The following is a 20,912-nucleotide window of genomic DNA, read 5'->3' as shown; positions in this document are numbered from 1 at the left end:
GTGGTCATGTCCTGTAATAGATAGAAATTGGCAACAAGTGACAGCACTACTGTCTAATATCCTTTCTGTCCCTGTGCCATGTACCCCACGGATTTGCCTGTTGGGTATATTGGATGAGGAACAATGGCCTAGGTACACCAGAATTTTAATTTGGGAAACATTATTTCTGGCCCATAAGCCATCGCACTTACGTGGAATCAGTCTGTTCCCCCATCTCTTCGTCAATGAATACAGATAATGAACCAAATACTCCCTTATGACAAAAATGGGATTTTTGTACTTACCGTAAAATCCATTTCTCTGAGTTAAAGCGGAGCTCCGGCCTCGGGGGTGAATTTTATCTAAACATACCCCCGGGACAGTCAGGGCTAGTACATTCCACAATGAATAGCCTCTGTACTGTCCTGGGTCACACTTAGCTTTTAGAAGAAATACTTACCTTGAAAATTTCTTCTTCAGCGCTGCCATCTTGGATGTGGGCAGCTGAAATCAGCGCGTCCTCTTCTGCATCCTCTTCCGTGTCCTCTTCTCCCAGAATGCGCCTGCACCGGCCCCGCTCGTCACTTCCGGTGCGGGCACGTCATCCCTCCACAGCTTCTGGGCATGCCCAGAAGCGGTTTAGCAAGAAATGAGGTGCCCGCACGGGAAGTGACGAGCGGGGCCGGTGCAGGCGCATTGATTCCTGGGAGCGATGACGTTCAGCTCCCATGAATCAATGCAAAGAGGAAGTTACGGCGCGGGCCGCGGCCGCAGAGGGAGGAAGTGGAAGAAAGGTGAGTATATTTTCTTCAATAACAAGGCAAGTAAAAAAAAAAAAAAAAATCGTAACTATCCATTTGTTTTTCAGGTGACCAAGAGCAAGCGGATGGCCCAAAATCGATTATGTAGATTTTGAGACCGGAACTCCGCTTTAAATCGACGGACACAGCGCTCCATAAATCATAACTACTGGGTTATATTGCCTCCTCCAGGAGTAGGAATAGGCAGAACAAAAAACACCTGGCTACGCCCATGGGCCGTCCCCAGCTGGTATATAACCCCCCCTCTCTGCTCTAGGTAATCAGCTTAGTAGCAAGCAGTATCAGAAGTATCAGAGCTCCATAGAGGGGTGGGTGCTGTGTCCATCAAACTCAGAAAAATTGATTTTACGGTAAGTAAAATAATCAAAATTTCTCTTTCGTTCATAGACGGACACAGTCTCCATAAAACATAACCAGGGCAGTCCAAAAGCAGTGCCAAAAGGAAAATTAGGGGTGGGAAAAATAACCCAAATCTAAACAGAAGAGCCCTTAACCAGGACACAGGAGCCGTAACCAGGTCATAGGAGTCCCATCTGAGAAATAAAAGTTTTAAAAAAACAGAGGGGGACAGCCCCTCTTAAACAGCAGCTTGCAAAACTTTGCGGCCAAATGAAGCATCCGCAGATGCTAAAGTATCTACCTTATAGAATTTTGTGAAGGTATGCACTGACGACCAAGTGGCCGCCTTGCAAACTTGCGACAATGAAGCCGGATGACGGAAGGCCCAAGAAGCGCTCAGCGCCCAAGTAAAATGTGCCGTGACAGGGAAAGGTGGAACTTGACCTTTAATGGAATAGGCCTGAGTCACCGTCTGTCTGATCCATCTGGAGATGGTAGTCGAAGAAGCAGCCAGCTCTTTTCTTGGTCCGTCCGCAACCACGAAAAAGCAAATCTGACCTCCGAAAGGACTCAGCAGCTGCCAGAAACACCCAGGGTATGCAAAGAAAATTCCCTTTTTCACACACCTTCATTTATCCCCCTTGCTTTTCAATTGACTATTTACAGGGATGGAGACACAGAGCAGTGCTCGCCAGTTCTCACATAAAGTCCCAAAAGTGCCCATTTCTTGCAAAGAAAATTCCCTGGGATGAGCTGGCTTGGGACACAAGGAAGGCAACACAATGTCCTCATTCAAATGGAAGTCAGAGACAGCTTTTGGCAGGAATGATGGACAGGGACGAAGAACCACCTTATCCCTATGGACCACTAAATAGGGACTGCAACATGGTTTATGCCGCTAATTTCAATACCCTGCAGGCCGAGGTAATAGCCACCAAGAACATCACCTTCGGGGATAATGCAGGCAAGGGAATCGCCTGAATATTCTCAAATGGAGAACCGAAAACACTAAATTTAAATCCCATGATGGCAAAATAGACCATACAGGTGGAACCACATGTCGAACCCCCTGAATGAAGGCACAATCTAAATGTAAAGCAAAATGTTTGGGGACCACAAGGGGTCATTTTGGTTGTTCCCATTCCTTACAGGAAAACCTGTCAAAATAAGGCACATAAGGAAACACCTTTGGAGTACGATGTGACTTGTGTGTACCAAATGACACAGCCATGTCCGTGGCTACATCAGCCGTATCTTCCATTTTTAAAGTCTCACGCACTGCAGTGAGAAGTGTGTCTACCAGCTGCTGCGACCATGGAGGAATCATCCTCACTATCGGATCGATCAGGGGGTGTGATATTAAATCCCCCTGGATGGGCCGTGTCCACGGCAGCATCAGGCTTAGATTTACATGAGTTAGTCTGAGCAGGACGCTTCCTCCTGGGCTTTTGCCCACATGCCACTTCCGCCCGGGACACTACGGACTGGAGGACTGCCGTCAGTGCAACCATGGGAAGCTGAGGTTCCGAGGGACCTGCCACCTCCATGAGAGGGTCAGTGGGGGAGATGTGACCCTGAGGCTCCATAAGGAAAGGAAGACTTTGCAGTACAAAAAACGATCTTTTAGCACCACTAAAGGATCCCTTCAAGGCTCAGGATACCTATCAGCAGAGAGAGAGAGATAACAGGGACCCACAAAGACTCACCCTACCAACCGGAGGAGCGCCGAGAAGTCGAACCCAGCATCATCATAGATGCTATCCCTGTTCATATGTCCCAGGCACAGGAAGAGGAAACTAAGGAGGAAGAGAAAGAAGAGGAGCTTCGGCATCCCCACGAGGCTTCAGTTGTCTCCAGCATCTCCCAAACTAAGGGAAAATAGCCCCCGTGGCATCATCCGACTACACAAACACGGCCGTCAATCGGCGACCAGCCAGACTAAGGGAGAATAGCCACCATCAGTTACAAACACTGAAGCATGCAGCCAGGATCTTTCCTGCCCCCTCTGCAAGGGAACCCCTCATGAAGGTAGGACACACATTTAGGGGAGACTCTGCTGTGCACTCTGCACTGGGACCCACCTGCACTATACCCACACTGCAAACAGCAGGGCATGCACCTAGGGGTCTCCTAGAATGGGACTCCTCCAGACTAACAAGGTGGGACCATACACCATCCTAGAACCCTTACAGAGTGGGTATGGCGGGGGAGACCCCAGGGGTCTCTGCTGCATTCTCTGCCCTTGGACCCCCACAAGACTCTAGGTCCAGACAAGGGGGAAAGGGAGTGGGGGAAGTCCAGCTCAGGTGAGGGATTTAAGGATGGGAGGAGGGAACCTGCAGACAGGTCCGACTGTCCTTGGAGGTTACCCGCGTCCACCCCAAAAAAAAACACCAAAAAGGGGAGGGGGCACTGTACTTACCCTTCCATGGTGCGAGTAATGCTCCAGACAGAACTCCTTGCCACCGAAGTAGGGGAGCTGTCGGCCAAAGGACTACTGTGACGCAGACCCAAGCCTGGTCTCATACGACCCAGTGAGACGTTTAACTCATTTAACTGTGAGGCTATGTTGCGGCCAAACTAGCGCGTAGCTGCGGTCTGCACGTGCTCACTATCTGGGCTGGGGGGACCACTGGATCTAGATTATCCAGCTCATCGTCCAGCCCGGCAAATTATTGTAGATCTCCCGAGAGAAAAAACAAAAAAGATGTAAGGAAGCAGAAAATTGCTAGGACCAGAGATCCCAGCCGGGAGCCTAGGTCCTTACTCCTAACAAGACAGAATAAAACTGATTACCTAGAGAACAGAGGGGAGGGGGGGGGGGGGTTATATACCAGCTAAGGACGGCCCATGGGCATAGCCAGTTGTTTTTTGTTCTGCCTAGTCCTACTACTGGAGGAGGTAATATAACCCACTAGTTATGATTTTTGAAGCGCTGTGTCTGTCAATGAACGAAAGAGAAAAGTAATTTTTCAGGTTCCCTGATGTACACTGAGGAGGTTGCACTGATGATGGGGCACGGATAGGCACCGACCGTGCCCTGATTATCTGTGTGCATGTCCCCTGTCAGGATTTCCAAATTCTGTTTACACCGTGATCAGCTGTGATTGGACACAGTTGATCACATAGTAAAGGGCCGCTGTGATTGTCCCTTTACCACGATCTGTGAACCGCTGTTTTCCGAAGGCTGCAGCTCCGTATATCCACTCAGACACGGAGCTGACGTTCGGCCCTGCCCCCTCCCTCTCATGATTGGCTGAGATTGATTGACGGGAGCCAATCAGGCCGCTGCTGTGCCTCAGCCTATCAGGAGGGGTGAGGCACTCGTGGATATCGATTGATGGAGAGGGGGCTCAGGTAGGTATTATGCACACAGAAGGCTTTTTATCTTAATACATAGAATGCAGTAAGATAAAAAAACCTTCTGACTTCACAACCCCTTTAAGCTTTCTGATGTAACTGGGACTGGTTGATTTTTTTTAGAATACTCTGCTGATTATGTATGGACTCTTGAGTTGAATTTTTCGAAACACCAAGTGAATGGAGCTGACATGAACCCAGCTGGGGGACCGACACCTGCTGCATGATGATAATAGCTGGTGGGGGGGAGACAAAGCTCATTTCTTTGGTGAGCCTAAAATGTGGCCCTGCCTGGCCGTTTCTTACTTACATGGATGTATTTGAGTTGCTCTCCTCTGGCCCTCTCTATTTGGTACTCCTCATCCAGGTCAGACAGCTTCTGGGACAGATGAAGAATGCTCTTCTGGGATGACTCCTGTTCGGCATGTAGCAGAGTAACTTCATCTGCAAACACAAGAACCCCGGTAAGATCACATCTAAAATTGTAAAGTTTCTGCTAGGTTTCTGAAAAAAGCCCATCAGAACAATCAATTTACTATACACAGCGTTTGTCATCACATCAGTCAACTTTGAGCCCAGGTTCACACTGAGGACGGGTTTGAAATCGAATTTCAAACCGGCATTTCAGTCCGACTTCGATGGGCGATTTGACAGACATGGGTTCCTGCACAAATGTCTATGGAAATCGCCCCACCCCCCCCGAAGTCGGCAAAACTAGTACAGAAACTACTTTTTGGTATTGGTGCGGTGTCGCAAAGTCAGACGGTGTCATTGCCGGCAATAGGCTCCAATTTGGCGATATGACGTCAAATCGGCCCAATGTGAACCGGGCATTACTGGGAACAGTTTCACCCCTTCGTGCCTAAGCCTTTTTCTGACTCTTGATGTTTACAAGTTAAAATCAGTATTTTTTGCTAGAAAATACTTCGAAACCCCAAACATAAATGTTTTTTTTTTCAGCAGAACCCCCAGAGAATAAAATGGTGATTGTTGCAATATTTCATGTCACACTGTATTTGCGCAGCAGCAGTCTTTTAATTGCAATTTTTTTTGTATAATGTGAAAAATGATGTTAACGTCGCAAAAAATTGCGCACGCTCGTGGAATGGCCACAAACTGCAGTACCTAGAGGGGTTGTAAAGGTTTAGATTTTTTTTAAATAAAAATAACAAACATGTTACACTTCCCTCCTCTGTGTAATGCACAGAGCAGCCCCGAACCTCCTCTTCAGGGGTGCCCTCACAGGGCCAGGGAGCACTCCTGGCTCCTCCTTTTCATTGGGTGCCCCCACAGAGAGCCGCTTTCCATGGGGGCACCTGTGCGAGTGCTGTTGTGGAAATGTTATTAATATTTATAAGGACGTTTCTTTAGGATGTATTTTTAGTTACATTGTCATTATGTCCCCCAGTATAAGTTTACCGGTAATCGGTGCTTTGGAGCTTCCCTTCACAAGGAGATGTAACACGCATTTGACCAAACTATATGATGGTCCACAGAATCCGCAAAGAGGCTTTAATATTTGGTGTCACCTGGTGGTGGAAGCACTACGAATTGTGATTGTGGGGACACTGGTGGAGCAAGTGAATCGTGGAAGGATTTGTTTCCTTTGGACTGTCTTGTTTCACATACAGTATCTCACAAAAGTAAGTACACCCCTCACATTTGTGTAAATATTTTATTCTATCTTTTCATGTGACAACACTGAAGAAATGACACTTTGTTACAATGTAAAGTAGTGAGTGTACAGCTTGTATAACAGTGTAAATTTACTGTCCCCTCAAAATAACTCAACACACAGCCATTAATGTCTAAACCGCTGGCAACAAAAGTGAGTACACCCCTAAGTGACAATGTCCAAATTGGGCCCAATTAGCCATTTTCCCTCCCCGGTGTCATGTGACTCGTTAGTGTTACAAGGTCTCAGGTGTGAATGGGGAGCAGGTGTGTTACATTTGGTGTTATCGCTCTCACTCTCTCATACTGGTCACTGGGAGTTCAACATGGCACCTCATGACACAGATCTCTCTGAGGATCTGAAAAAAAGGATTGTTGCTTTACATAAAGATGGCCTAGGCTATAAGAAGATTGCCAAGACCTTGAAACTGAGCTGCAGCACGGTGGCCAAGACCATACAGCTGTTTAACAGGACAGGTTCCACTCAGAACGGCCTCGCCATTGTCAACCAAAGAAGTTGAGTGCCGTGCTCAGCGTCATATCCAGAGGTAGTCTTTGGGAAATAGACGTATGAGTGCTGCCAGCATTGCTGCAGAGGTTGAAGGGGTGGGGGAGGGGTCAGCCTGTCAGTGCTCAGACCATACACCGCACATTGCATCAAATTGGTCTGCATGGCTGTCGTCCCAGAAGGAAGCCTCTTCTAAAGATGATGCACAAGAAAGCCTGCAAATAGTTTGCTGAAGACAAGCAGACTAAGGACATGGATTACTGGAACCATCTCCTGTGCTCTGATGAGACCAAGATAAACTTATTTGGTTCAGATGGTGTCAAGTGTGTGTGGCAGCAACCAGGTGAGGAGTACAAAGCCAAGTGTGTCCTGCCTACAATCCAGCATGGTGATGGGAGTGTCATGGTCTGGGGCTGCATGAGTGCTGCCGGCACTGGGAAGCTACAGTTCATTGAGGGAACCATGAATGCCAACATGTACTGTGACATACTGAAGCAGAGCATGATCCCCTCCCTTCAGAGACTGGGCCGCAGGGCAGTATTCCAACAATGATAATGACCCCAAACACCTCCAAGACTACCACTGCCTCGCTAAAGAAGCTGAGGGTAAAGGTGATGGACGGGCCAAGCATGTCTCCAGACCTAAACCCTATTGAGCATCTGTGGGACATCCTCAAACAGAAGGTGGAGGAGGGGAAGGTCTCTAACATTCACCAGCTCTGTGATGTCATCATGGAGGAGGGGAAGAGGACTCCAGTGACAACCTGTGAAGCTCTGGTGAACTCCATGCCCAAGAGGGTTAAGGCAGTGCTGGAAAATAATGGCGGCCACACAAAATATTGACACTTTGGGCCCAATTTGGACATTGTCACTTAGGGGTGTACTCACTTTTGTTGCCAGCGGTTTAGACATTAATGGCTGTGTGTTGAGTTATTTTGAGGGGACAGCAAATTTACACTGTTATACAAGCTGTACACTCACTACTTTACATTGTAGCAAAGTGTCATTTCTTCAGTGTTGTCACATGAAAAGATTATATTTACAAATATGTGAGGGGTGTACTTACTTTTGTGACACACTGTATATTTTTCCTTTTTAGCCCTTGTGTATGGGTTCTTATGAACCTTTAATATCACTAACAAAAAAAAAACAAAAACAGAGCCAAAGCAACTTTTTAAAAAAGTGTGACCATATATATATATATATATATATATATATATATATATATATATATATATATATATATATATACACACACATACACACATATATACATACACACTATAACCACTTAAATACTATAGTATAGTAAAAATAGGCAGGTGCGGCCGGTGCCCCCATTGAATGCCTGGGATGGAACTGTCATTAGACAGCTCAGATCAGAGGCAAAATGCATAGAATCAATCCAACTGTGCCTTGTGATCGCTGGAATAGCCAATCAGAGATCACAAATGTAAACACGGACTGTGTTTGCATTTCAGAGCCCTCCCCTTCCTCCTCTGTCACGGATTATCTGCCTTCCTCCTCTGTCACAGATTATCTGCTTTCCTCCTCTGTCACGGATTATCTGCCTTCCTCCTCTGTCACGGATTATCTGCTTTCCTCCTCCGTCACGGATTATCTGCCTTCCTCCTCTGTCACGGATTATCTGCCTTCCTCCTCTGTCACGGATTATCTGCCTTCCTCCTCTGTCACGGATTATCTGCCTTCCTCCTCTGTCACGGATTATCTGCCTTCCTCCTGAGCCCGACAGCCTGTTCTGACTACAGTGCCTTGCGAAAGTATTCGGCCCCCTTGAAATTTGCGACCTTTTGCCACATTTCAAGCTTCAAACATAAAGATATAAAACTGTAATTTTTTGTGAAGAATCAACAACAAGTGGGACACAATCATGAAGTGGAACGGAATTTATTGGATATTTCAAACTTTAACAAATAAAAAACTGAGAAAATTGGGCGTGCAAAATTATTCACCCCCCTTAAGTTAATACTTTGTAGCGCCACCTTTTGCTGTGATTACAGCTGTAAGTCGCTTGGGGTATGTCTCTATCAGTTTTGCACATTTTTGCCCATTCCTCCTTGCAAAACAGCTCGAGCTCAGTGAGGTTGGATGGAGAGCGTTTGTGAACAGCAGTTTTCAGTTCTTTCCACAGATTCTCGATTGGATTCAGGTCTGGACTTTGACTTGGCCATTCTAACACCTGGATATGTTTATTTGTGAACCATTCCATTGTAGATTTTGCTTTATGTTTTGGATCATTATCTTGTTGGAAGACAAATCTCCGTCCCAGTCTCAGGTCTTTTGCAGACTCCATCAGGTTTTCTTACAGAATGGTCCTGTATTTGGCTCCATCCATCTTCCCATCAATTTTAATCATCTTCCCTGTCCCTGCTGAAGAAAAGCAGGCCCAAACCATGATGCTGCCACCACCATGTTTCACAGTGAGGATGGTGTGTTCAGGATGATGAGCTGTGTTGTTTTTACGCCAAACATAACGTTTTGCATTGTTGCCAAAAAGTTTGATTTGGGTTTCATCTGAGCAGAGCCCCTTCTTCCACATGTTTGGTGTCTCCCAGGTGGCTTGTGGCAAACTTTAAACAACACTTTTTATGGATATCTTTAAGAAATGGCTTTCTTCTTGCCACTCTTCCATAAAGGCCAGATTTGTGCAGTATACGACTGATTGTTGTCCTATGGACAGAGTCTCCCACCTCAGCTGTAGATCTCTGCAGTTCATCCAGAGTGATCATGGGCCTCTTGGCTGCATCTCTGATCAGTCTTCTCCTTGTATGAGCTGAAAGTTTAGAGGGACGGCCAGGTCTTCGTAGATTTGCAGTGGTCTGATACTCCTTCCATTTCAATATTATCGCTTGCACAGTGCTCCTTGGGATGTTTAAAGCTCGGGAAATCTTTTTGTATCCAAATCTGGCTTTAAACTTCTCCACAACAGTATCTCGGACCTGCCTGGTGTGTTCCTTGTTCTTCATGATGCTCTCTGCACTTTAAACTGACCTCTGAGACTATCACAGTGCAGGTACATTTATACAGAGACTTGATTACACACAGGTGGATTCTATTTATCATCATTAGTCATTTAGGTCAACATTGGATCATTCAGAGATCCTCACTGAACTTCTGGAGAGAGTTTGCTGCACTGAAAGTAAAGGGGCTGAATAATTTTGCACGCCCAATTTTTCAGTTTTTTATTTGTTAACAAAGTTTGAAAAATCCAATAAATTTCGTTCCACTTCATGATTGTGTCCCACTTGTTGTTAATTCTTCACAAAAAATTACAGTTTTATATCTTTATGTTTGAAGCCTGAAATGTGGCAAAAGGTCAAAAAGTTCAAGGGGGCTGAATACTTTCGCAAGGCACTGTACATATAAAGAATGAGATGCCAGCCAAGTCCTGTGTCTGGAGAAAAGGGGAGTGTACCTCCAAGTCATTCAGCTGTGTGTATAATTGGATCCCCTGGCTTTTCACACTACAGGCCAATCAGGCTATTCACAACATAGCAGTAAATGAACCTGGTGAAAAATTGGGGCAGTAGAGTCTACACATCTGCAACTGGTAAACCGTTAACATTCAGATAACCAAATAAATATCTTTATAAATACTTTACTATTGTTACAGGTTTGCTGTGCACACTCTAATCCCCCCCCCCGCCTAGTGGCTGCACAATGTACTGCGCTCACCTTGCACCGTCTTCTTGGCCTGAGTGACCATTCTAACCTCCATCTCCAGCTGGCTGCACCTAATCTCCAACTGAGAGTTCAGTTCCTGAGCCGTAAAGACAACGCTCTCCAGAGACTCCTTCACTGACCTAAGAGAAAATACATACAACCACTTCAATACCGGCCACATATACACCCCCCTCCCTTCCGGCCCACACCAATATTCAGCGCTCTTACACTTTGAATGACAATTACTTTGTGATTTGTCAGACACATGCGATGTCTGACATCGCTGAAGTGTGAACTGGCACTGAAAGTTATAGAGTCTACAAACTATGATTGATAATTGATCACATCTGATGTACTGATGGCCAATCTCTATTCTTGACGCTCTGAAATGTCAGGACAGTACAAATACCCCCCAAATGACCCCTTTTTGGAAAGTAGACAATCCAAGGTATTTAGTGACATGGTGAGTTTTTTGAAGATGGGATTTTTTGGTCATATTAACAATTTATTTCTCACACACAGCATACCCATACTTGTAATTACACCCCAAAATATATTCTGCTCCTCCTCCTGGGTATGGCGATACCACATGTGAGAGACTTTTCCACAGCCTGGCCACATGATAGGACCTTCCACCTGAAAATGGTGCCCACTGAGGGCAAAAAAACCTACTAAGAAGCTGCCCACAGGACCTTCCACCTGAAAATGGTGCCCACAGAGGTATCATATGTGAACAGACCATTACACGAGTCGGATATCACCTAGTTTGGGGTTCTACTTAACCACTTTACAACCGCTCACAGTAATATTACTGCGGCAGAGTGGCTCGTTATCGTCTGACGACGTAGTACTACGTCGTCAGACACTCCCCCTTCTGGGCGGCGCTTGCGCGCCGCCAGAGGCTCGCTCCCGCTGTTTTCATTCACAGCGGGAGTCGGGCCAGGGGAGGAGCAGCGGCGATCACCGCTGCTCTTACCCGATCGTCGGGGATCGAGTCTGGAGATCCGCCCGCTGTGTGTAAACAGAGCGGGCAGATCTCCATAGTGACAGGGAGTGACAGATCGGACTGTTCAGCATAGCTGGACATCTGATCTGTCCATGACTCACTCAGTCACCTCCCCCCCTACACGTCAGTAAGCACCAGGCATACATTAGCCCCTTGATCACCAATAAAAATTAACCCCTTCCCTGCCAGTGTCATTTTTACAGTAACAGTGCATATGTATAGCACTGATTACTGTAGTAATGTCACTGGTGCCCCCAAAAGTGTCAAAAATGTCAGTCAAGGGTCCGATCTGTCCGCCGCAATGTCAGAGTCCCGCAAAAAAAAAATCGCAGATCGCCGCCATTACGCGTTAAAAAAAAAAAACACCAAAAATGACAGAAATCTTTCCCTTCGTTAGTAAACGCAATAACTTTTGCGCAAACCAATCAAAATACGCTTATTGCGATTTTTTTTACCAAACATAGGTAGCAGAAAACAAATTGGCCAAAAATTTTTAAAAAAATTGGTTTTTACATCTTTTTTGGGGGGAATTTCATATAAAAAAATGTTAAAAATATTGTTATTTTTTCAAAATAAACGCTCTTTTTTTGTTTATAGCGCAAAAAGTAAAAATCGCACAGGTGATCAAATACCAGCAAAAGAAAGCTCTGTTTGTGGGAAAAAAAGGACGTAAATTTCGTTTGGGCACGGTGTCGCACGACCGCGCAATTGTCAGTTGAAGTCGCACAGTGCCGAATCGCAAAAAGTGGCCTGGACGGAAGACAGCAAAATCCTCCGGTGGTAAAGTGGTTAATGAAGGCAGAGGGGACGGTCACTCACTGGACATCACTGAGCTTCTCCTTCAGGTCCTGACACTCTCTGGCTGTAACTTCCAGCTGTAGACTGAGTGTAGACTTCTCCCCATTCAGAGTCTCAGCATCCTGATGCAATCTCCCCCGCTCCGTCTCCAAGCGGTCTCTCTCCTATTGGGGGAAAATCAAAAAAAATGGATTTTTGTAAAATCTTACCGTAAAATCCTTTTCTCTTAGCTCATTGACAGACGTAGTCCTCGGTGATACAGCATCTTCGGGTTATGTTGCCTCCACAGGAGTAGGACTAGACAGGAAATAAAATGCTCTGGCCACACCCTAGGGGCAGTCCCAGAGGGTATATCCTCTCTCTCTCTCTGCCTCAGCAAATCAGTTATGTCATAAAAGCAGTCTTTAGAGAATTTAACCCAACCCAACTCAAAAAAACAGAGGGGCGGGTACTACGTCTGTCAATGAGCTAAGAGAAAAGGATTTTACGGTAAGATTTTACAAAAATCCATTTTTCTCTATCGCTCATTGACAGACGTAGTCCTCGGTGATACAGCACCTTCGGGAAGTCCCAGAGCAGTATCACAAATGAGGGGTGGGAAAATGGAAATCAAATCCAAATCTAGAAGGCCCAACCGGTGCCAACTAGAAGTTTACAATGCTCATCCTTAATGATGAGACTCAACAAAAAAATTTTCAAACAGAAAAAAACCCTCGAGGTAGACCACCGGTCTCCTCAAATTGCTGCCTGCAAAACCTTGCGGCCAAATGAGGCATCCGCCGATGCCATCACATCAATTTTATAAAATTTTGTAAAGGTATGTACCGACGACCAGGTGGCCGCTTTACATACCTGGACCACTGACGCCTGATGGCGAAAGGCCCAGGAAGTACTGAGCGCTCGAGTGAAGTGCGCCCTAACAGGGAACGGAGGATTCCAACCCTTAATAGAATAAGCATGTACCACCGTCTGACTGATCCATGTAGATATGGTCGCGGCAGACACAGGCAACCCCCTTCAAGGGCTATCCGTGATCACAAAAAGTGAGTCCGTCTTACGAAAACCACTTTAGGAAGGAAGGATGGATTCGGAAGAAGAACCACCTTATCCCTATGAACCACCAGATCTGGGGAACGACAGGATAATGCGGCCAGTTCTGACACCCTGCGTAGAGAAGTAATGGCCACCAAGAAGGCCACCTTCTGGGAATGTAAGCAAGGGAATCTCCCTAATATCTTCAAAGAGAAGTTTCTGAAGAACCGACCACACTAAAATTAAGATACCAGGCGGTAAGGGTGCGCGCACTGGCGGAGCCAGATGTCGCACCCCCTGGATGAAATTCCGCACCAAGGAATGATTAGCCAAAGGTTTCTTGAAAGAAGATTGCTAACGCCGAAAACCTGACCCTTGATCGTGCTCAAGGATAGTTTCTGCTCAACCCCTTGTTGCAGACAGACCAAAATTCGGGTCACCGAATAGGTATGTGGGGAAAATCCAATAGATTCACACCATGCAATATAAGACTTCCATGTGCTGGAAGTAGCTTTCCTTGCTTTAACTGGAGGTAGGAATAACTGAAGCTGACACTCCCTTGTCCTTCAGTACCTGGGTCTCAATGGCCAGGCCATTAAGCCAGCGACTGTAAAGCAAGATGGAAGATCAGTCCCTGAGACCGCAAATCCTCCCTGAGAGGAAGTCTCCAAGGAGCGTCCGCGACTAGCCTCGCCAAGTCGGCGTACCAGGCTTGACGAGGTCAATCCAGAATTTCCAGAATAACTGGAATTTCCTCCACCTCTATCCTGCGAAGAAGTTCCCACAGCAACTTGAGAGGATGGAAGGCATGCCGTAGCTGATACTGCCCCCACGGGGCGATCAGCGTTTCTGCTGCGTCCGCTAGAGGATCGTGGCGCGAGCTACAAACCTCCGCACCTTCCTGTTAGGCCAAGGTGCCAACAGATCCACATCCGGGATGTCCCAATGAAGGGACGGCTAGGGAAAAAACCTCTGGATGAAGAGGCCATATGCGATTGGATCCGAATCGGGCTGCTCTAGAGCTGCTCGATCCAGTAAATCAGACAAAATCTGATCGCTCTCAATTCCGATACCCTTATTGGTAATCTGGATACTATCGGAAGAAATGACTTCCCCTGGTTGAGCATCGGAGACTTCCTGGTCCGCTCGCTCAACCGGATCCGATTGTCCAGGGAATCGGAATTCTGATTCCATTAAAAAAGAATCTCCTTCAGGAGAATTCGGGTATGAGACTGGGTATACGGTACTGCCTCTAAGAAGGCCACCATCAGTCCCAGCCAATTGACGGACAGCAACATCCGAATCGTTGACTGAACCTTCTGGAGTTTCCCAGCAAGGAGAAACTCTCTTGCCCAGGATGTATCCAACCTTAGGCCCAGATAGTTCAGTCTCCTGGTGGGAACCAGGGATGATCTTTGGGAAAGCGAAAAAACGCTGATGTCCTGCGATGATGGGGATATAAAGATAGGCATCCTATATGTCTATGGACGCCAGGAAATCTCTTTTATGCAGGGAGGCCACCACTGTACGGATGGACTCTATTTCTTCCCAAGTCCAGATTTGGACGCACCTTGCCCTCTTTCCTGGGCATTGTGAATAGGTTCGAATAGAACCCCTGAAACCATTCAATGTTAGAAGGGCAGAATCGCACCGGTGGAAGTGATCGAAACTCGATCCTGTGTCCTCCAGAAACCGGTGAAGACATCCCCCCCCCACCCCAGAGATGGGTAGGGGCGCATCAGGCTATATTCTTCAGGCTTGGCTGAGCCGGACTCTTTGTTTACCCGACCAGCGCCCTTTGAAACCCCTCTAAAGGGGCTTTGGAGGGTTTCGCCTTATCGCCCGCCCTCGCGGAACGAACAACTCTATATGAGCAGAAAAGGAAGGTCCTCGTTAGTTACGAGGTCTTTTTATCCTAACAGTCTGTGGCAAGACAGCAGGTGGTACCGTCTATCCTATAAAGAGGAATTCCTCAAACGGATAGCACCTAGCCATGCGTTTGGAAATAACAGGGGTTCGTTTCAAAACGACCCCATTTGGGTAAAGGAAAATCCTTCGCCCTTTTGGTAGGCTAACAAGTACCAAAAAGGAATCTCAGTCTCAGCTACCTCTGCCGGTGTAACCTCAAGACTAAAGGTTTCCCGGACGGACACAACTAGTGCATCCACCACTCTTGTGCTATGGCGGAGGCAGAAACGTGCTCCTCATTGCTGAGGAGATATTACCTGAGACAACAGCCCCCTAAGAGGGACCTGCAACTGCATTGACCAGTTCCGAATCCGTATCTGAAGTATCTGATAAACAATAGGGGTAGGCGGGGGTTGCTACTTGACCCCCGTCCCTGACAGGCCACCTCCACCCGGGATACCAAAGACTCCAAAATTGCCGATAATGCATTAAAAACAAGTGGGGTACTGGAGGGTCCTGCGGCCACCTTGAGGGGATCAGGTGGGGATACCTATGCGGCAGGGTCAATGATTATACAAGACACTTGCCAGCGACAAAAAATGACAAAGTAAAAAAAAAAACTTTTTTTTTTTTTTTGTGTCCCCCAGTCGCAACAGCGCCCCTCAGTGTTACCTGCCTTTTTGGACCCCACAGAGAGAGAGACAGACCCCAAGGCTCATCCCTGATGCACAGAAGTTTTCATCAGCTTGCTCAGTGCTTGTCTTGTTACAGACAGGAAGTCTTTGGCCCTATTTCCTGGGTAAAAGAGGCGGCTCCACCCCTTAACACGCCTGCCGGCTCCTCCCCCTGGCTCCATGAGGTGTTTGAGTCACCTCAAACATGGCCGCCCCCATGCTGGAGACACGAGGCTACACCAAAATGGCGGCCTCGTGCGATCTACCAGACAATGGCAGCGGCCTGCACAGAATAGCGGCATGTCTGCAGAAGGATCTCGGCCTCACAACCCTTCACCCTCATGGTGGTCAGCGTGGTCGGAGGTACCGGACCCTAGCGGGCCGTATGCGGTCCGCTGCTTAGCTGGAGGAATGATCTGGAATGCAGTATACATGTATAGACATCGCCCTGTGGCTACTGACAGGTAGGATACCTTATACTATCACAGTAAAGTTCTAGTACTGCCACTGACTACAATCATTTACACATCTTTACAATTAGATTGTCAGCTCCCAAACCAAGCCTCCTGGCTTCTTGTACACAAAAATCACACTCAATTAGGGGGATCTGTGACATGTTATAGGATAGAGGGGAACCCATCCTTACCATTACAGAGAGGGGCCCGCGTTCACCACAAGACCCGTCAGGGGGAAAGGGGGAACATACTACTCACCATACCGGAACCAGGCGGGCGCCAACTCCTGACAGTACCCCTCTCCACCGGGGTGGGAGGGCTGTCGACCAATACGGGCGCCGTGACTCATGGTCTTTGGCGTTTCAGCGAGACGTTTAACTCGCAGGGTCAGTCCCCGTCCAGTGGGACTATGTCGCGGCCGACCCAGCGCGGAGCTATGGCCTGCACGCGCTCGTAGGCTGAACTGGGGTGACCACTGGATCTCAACATCCAGCCCGTCGCCCAGTTCAGCTTTCTTGCTTGAAGATCTCACAGGAACACTGGAGAAAAAAAGCGGTCTTAAAAAATTCTTTTCTAAGAAAAAAATCCTGCCAGGACCGAAGATCCCAGCAAGGTATCTAGGTCCTTACTCCTGACTAGACAGAAAAAAACTGATTTGCTGAGGCAGAGAGAGAGAGGATATACCCTCTGGGACTGCCCCTAGGGTGTGGCCAGAGCATTTTATTTCCTGTCTAGTCCTACTCCTGTGGAGGCAACATAACCCGAAGGTGCTGTATCACCGAGGACTACGTCTGTCAATGAGCGATAGAGAAACAGGTTTTCCAAAGACATCAGCACACAGTCAGAATCCACCTCCTGTAACACCCTGCATAGCCACACTCAGACTGGGAGTGCTGTCAGACACTTAGTGGAAGGGACAGCACAGGGATGACCTCATTGGTGTTCTGCTGCCCCTTTGCTGTCCAACCACAGCAACCGTCCATATGTTTGCTGGCAGCCAGTAAAAAATGGGCATGGACAGGAAAAGGTTGCCAGTAAGAAAATATGGCTGTGACGCACAAGCGCAGAACTGCGCATGCACAGTTTCGATCTGGAGCCTGCCCAGACCGTCCGAGGGGGGGGGGGGGTGTCTGGCAGAGGCGGTGCTTGAGTGTGTCGTGTGATGTCATGTCATTGTGCAAGGGAGTAGAGAGACCCGAAGTCTGGTGTGCGGGTCAGCGGGATGGGAGGAGCGGAACTGTTTGGACTGGAGTGGACTGAAAGAGCTTGTAAAGCTTTTATTTTATTTATTTTTTTTTTTTTTTATTACAGTGTCTTGAAAAAGTATTCACACCCCCTGAAATTTTCCACATTTTGTCATGTTACAACCAAAAACGTAAATGTATTTTATTGGGATTTTATGTGATAGACCGACACAAAGTGGCCATAATTGTGAAGTGGAAGGAAAATTATACAAATAAATCTGTGAAAAGTGTGGCTGCATTTGTATTCACCCCCCCTTTACTCTGATACCCCTACCTAAAATCTAGTGGAACCAATTGTCTTCAGAAGTCACCTAGTTAGTAAATAAGAGTCCACCTGCGTGTAATGTAATCTCGGTATAAATGCAGCTGTTCTGTGAAGCCCTCATAGGTTTGTTGGAGAACCTTGGTGAACGAACAGCATCATGAAGGCCAAGCAAACAACAATGGGGGATAAAGTGCTGTACCAGAGCAAAACTAAAACATCAGTTTCTTCAAAAATGAAACATTAACAGTTTATTGAGCATACCACGCAAAGTACGAGCCAACTGTGGACACCAACACTGGGCCAGCAGAGAGAGTACCTGGGGGAGGTAACTGCCTGTATGACAGGTAAATCCCAGGACCACTGGGGTAACCAATCAGTTGAACTGGACAAGAAGAGATGCTTCCACCTGAAGAAGGGACCTGGCCCCGAAACATGTAGCTGTCCTAGCTGGCTTTCCCTTATTCTCCCATCCACGACGAGGTCGGCCCAACGTTACACTCCTTTGCTGCCCTTACATCGCCGACACATGCTTCCACTTCCACCAGACCCTTGACATCATTTATGGGGGACGTGCGTGGCTCCAACCGTGGGCTACACTGCACTCTCCTGGCACTCTGGCGGTCCGTCAATCTGGTGAACCCGGACGGCCACATCTGGCATCTACAGGACCCTACTCCAGCACAGGATCCTTCACCGGCATGTGAAATGCGAGACCTCTTCCCACACACATACAGCTTCAGCATCTCCTCTTGTCCCATTCAGCTGATTGGTCACCCCATGAGTCCTTGGATTTCCCTGTCATATATGCAGCTACCTCCACCAGGTACTACCATCCCTACACTGACGATACCAATATATCCATCCACCCCTCAGCTCTCTCCCTCAGTCTCTGCATGTATCACTAATTTACTATCGGATATATCAGTCTGGATGTCACACCACTTCCTCAAACTCAATCTATCCAAAACCGAGCTAATAATCTTTGCTCCACCATGTGCCCCTTCCCCGGATCTCTCTGTCAAAATCAATGGCATTACTATGAGCCCATCCCTGCATGCCAAGGTCCTAGGTGTAGTCCTGGACTCTGAACTCTCCTTCAAGCCCCACATCCAATCGCTGTCCAAATCTTGCCGCCTCAACCTCCGCAACATCTCCAAAATACGCCCCTTTCTAACCAATGACACAACAAAGCTCCTAGTTCACTCCCTGGTCATCTCACGCCTCGACTTCTGCAATTCCCTTCTCATTGGCTTACCTCTACATAGGCTCCTCCCCCTTCAATCCATCATGAACGCTGCTGCCAGACTCATCCACCTTACCGATCGCTCAGTGTCCGCTGCTCCTCTCTGCCAATCCCTCCACTGGCTTCCATTCAGTGTCCTCCACCCTTCTCTGCCAATCCCTCCACTGGCTTCCATTCAGTGTCCTCCACCCTTCTCTGCCATTCCCTCCACTGGCTTTTGTTCAGTGTCCTCCACCCCTCTCTGCCATTCCCTCCACTGGCTTCCATTCAGTGTCCTCCATCCTTCTCTGCCATTCCCTCTACTGGCTTTTGTTCAGTGTCCTCCACCCCTCTCTGCCAATTCCTCCACTGGCTTCCATTCAGTTTCCTCCACCCCTCTCTGCCAACCCTCCACTGGCTTCCATTCAGTGTCCTCCATCCTTCTCTGCCAATCCCTCCACTGGCTTCCATTCAGTGTCCTCCACCCTTCTCTGCCAATCCCTCCACTGGCTTCCATTCAGTGTCCTCCACCCTTCTCTGCCATTCCCTCCACTGGCTTTTGTTCAGTGTCCTCCACCCCTCTCTGCCAATTCCTCCACTGGCTTCCATTCAGTTTCCTCCACCCCTCTCTGCCAATTCCTCCACTGGCTTCCATTCAGTGTCCTCCACCCCTCTCTGCCATTCCCTCCACTGGGTTCCATTCAGTGTCCTCCATCCTTCTCTGCCAATCCCTCCACTGGGTTCCGTTCAGTGTCCTCCACCCTTCTCTGCCAATTCCTCCACTGGCTTCCGTTCAGTGTCCTCCACCCCTTTGTGCCAATCCCTCCACTGGCTTCCATTCAGTGTCCTCCATCCTTCTCTGCCAATCCCTCCACTGGTTTCCATTCAGTGTCCTCCCCAGCCTTCTCTGCCAATCCCTTCACTGGCTTCCATTCAGTGTCCTCCCCAGCCTTCTCTGCCAATCCCTCCACTGGCTTCCATTCAGTGTCCTCCACCCCTCTCTGCCAACCCTCCACTGGCTTCCGTTCAGTGTCCTCCATCCTTCTCTGCCAATCCCTCCACTGGATTCCGTTCAGTGTCCTCCATCCTTCTCTGCCAATCCCTCGAATGGCTTCCATTCAGTGTCCTCCACCCTTCTCTGCCAATCCCTCCACTGGCTTCCGTTCAGTGTCCTCCACCCTTCTCTGCCAATCCCTTCACTGGCTTCCATTCAGTGTCCTCCATCCTTCTCTGCCAATCGCTCCACTGGCTTCCATTCAGTGTCCTCCATCCTTCTCTGCCAATCCCTCCACTGGCTTCCATTCAGTGTCCTCCCCAATCTTCTCTGCCAATCCCTCCACTGGCTTCCATTCAGTGTCCTCCACCCCTCTCTGCCAACCCTCCACTGGCTTCCGTTCAGTGTCCTCCATCCTTCTCTGCCAATCCCTCCACTGGATTCCGTTCAGTGTCCTCCATCCCTCTCTGCCAATCCCTTCACTGGCTTCCATTCAGTGTCCTCCATCCTTCTCTGCCAATCCCTCCACTGGATTCCGTTCAGTGTCCTCCACCCTTCTCTGCCAATCTCTCCACTGGCTTCCATTCAGTGTCCTCCATCCTTCTCTGCCAATCCCTCCACTGGCTTCCATTCAGTGTCCTCCACCCTTCTCTGCCAATCCCTCCACTGGCTTCCGTTCAGTGTCCTCCACCCTTCTCTGCCAATTCCTCCACTGGCTTCCGTTCAGTGTCCTCCCCACCCTTCTCTGCCAATCCCTCCACTGGCTTCCATTCAGTGTCCTCCACCCCTCTCTGCCAACCCTCCACTGGGTTCCATTCAGTGTCCTCCATCCTTCTCTGCCAATCCCTCCACTGGGCTCCGTTCAGTGTCCTCCATCCTTCTCTGCCAATCCCTCCACTGGGCTCCGTTCAGTGTCCTCCACCCTTCTCTGCCAATTCCTCCACTGGCTT

The 20,912-nt window shown here is 48.1% G+C and overlaps 1 protein-coding gene across 1 annotated transcript in view; it reads right to left on the bottom strand.

Annotated features, from left to right (window-relative positions):
- The window catches only part of LOC309564159 (uncharacterized protein), a 162,261-nt gene that overhangs the window by 30,149 nt on the left and 111,200 nt on the right, over window positions 1-20,912 (bottom strand). The window contains exons 11-13 of the mRNA XM_082268787.1: window positions 12,190-12,332; window positions 10,377-10,504; window positions 4,810-4,943 (exon numbers count right to left, since the gene is read on the bottom strand). Coding sequence (XP_082124913.1) covers window positions 4,810-4,943; window positions 10,377-10,504; window positions 12,190-12,332 — 405 coding nt within the window. The remainder of the gene's footprint in view (window positions 1-4,809; window positions 4,944-10,376; window positions 10,505-12,189; window positions 12,333-20,912) is intronic.

This window comes from Pelophylax lessonae, assembly GCF_965119305.1.
Source record: "Pelophylax lessonae genome assembly, chromosome: 9".
In the NCBI taxonomy this organism is placed as follows: Eukaryota; Metazoa; Chordata; class Amphibia; order Anura; family Ranidae; genus Pelophylax; species Pelophylax lessonae.
The sequence above is the reverse complement of the archived record's forward strand: the minus strand, read 5'-3'. Positions and strand labels throughout refer to the sequence as shown.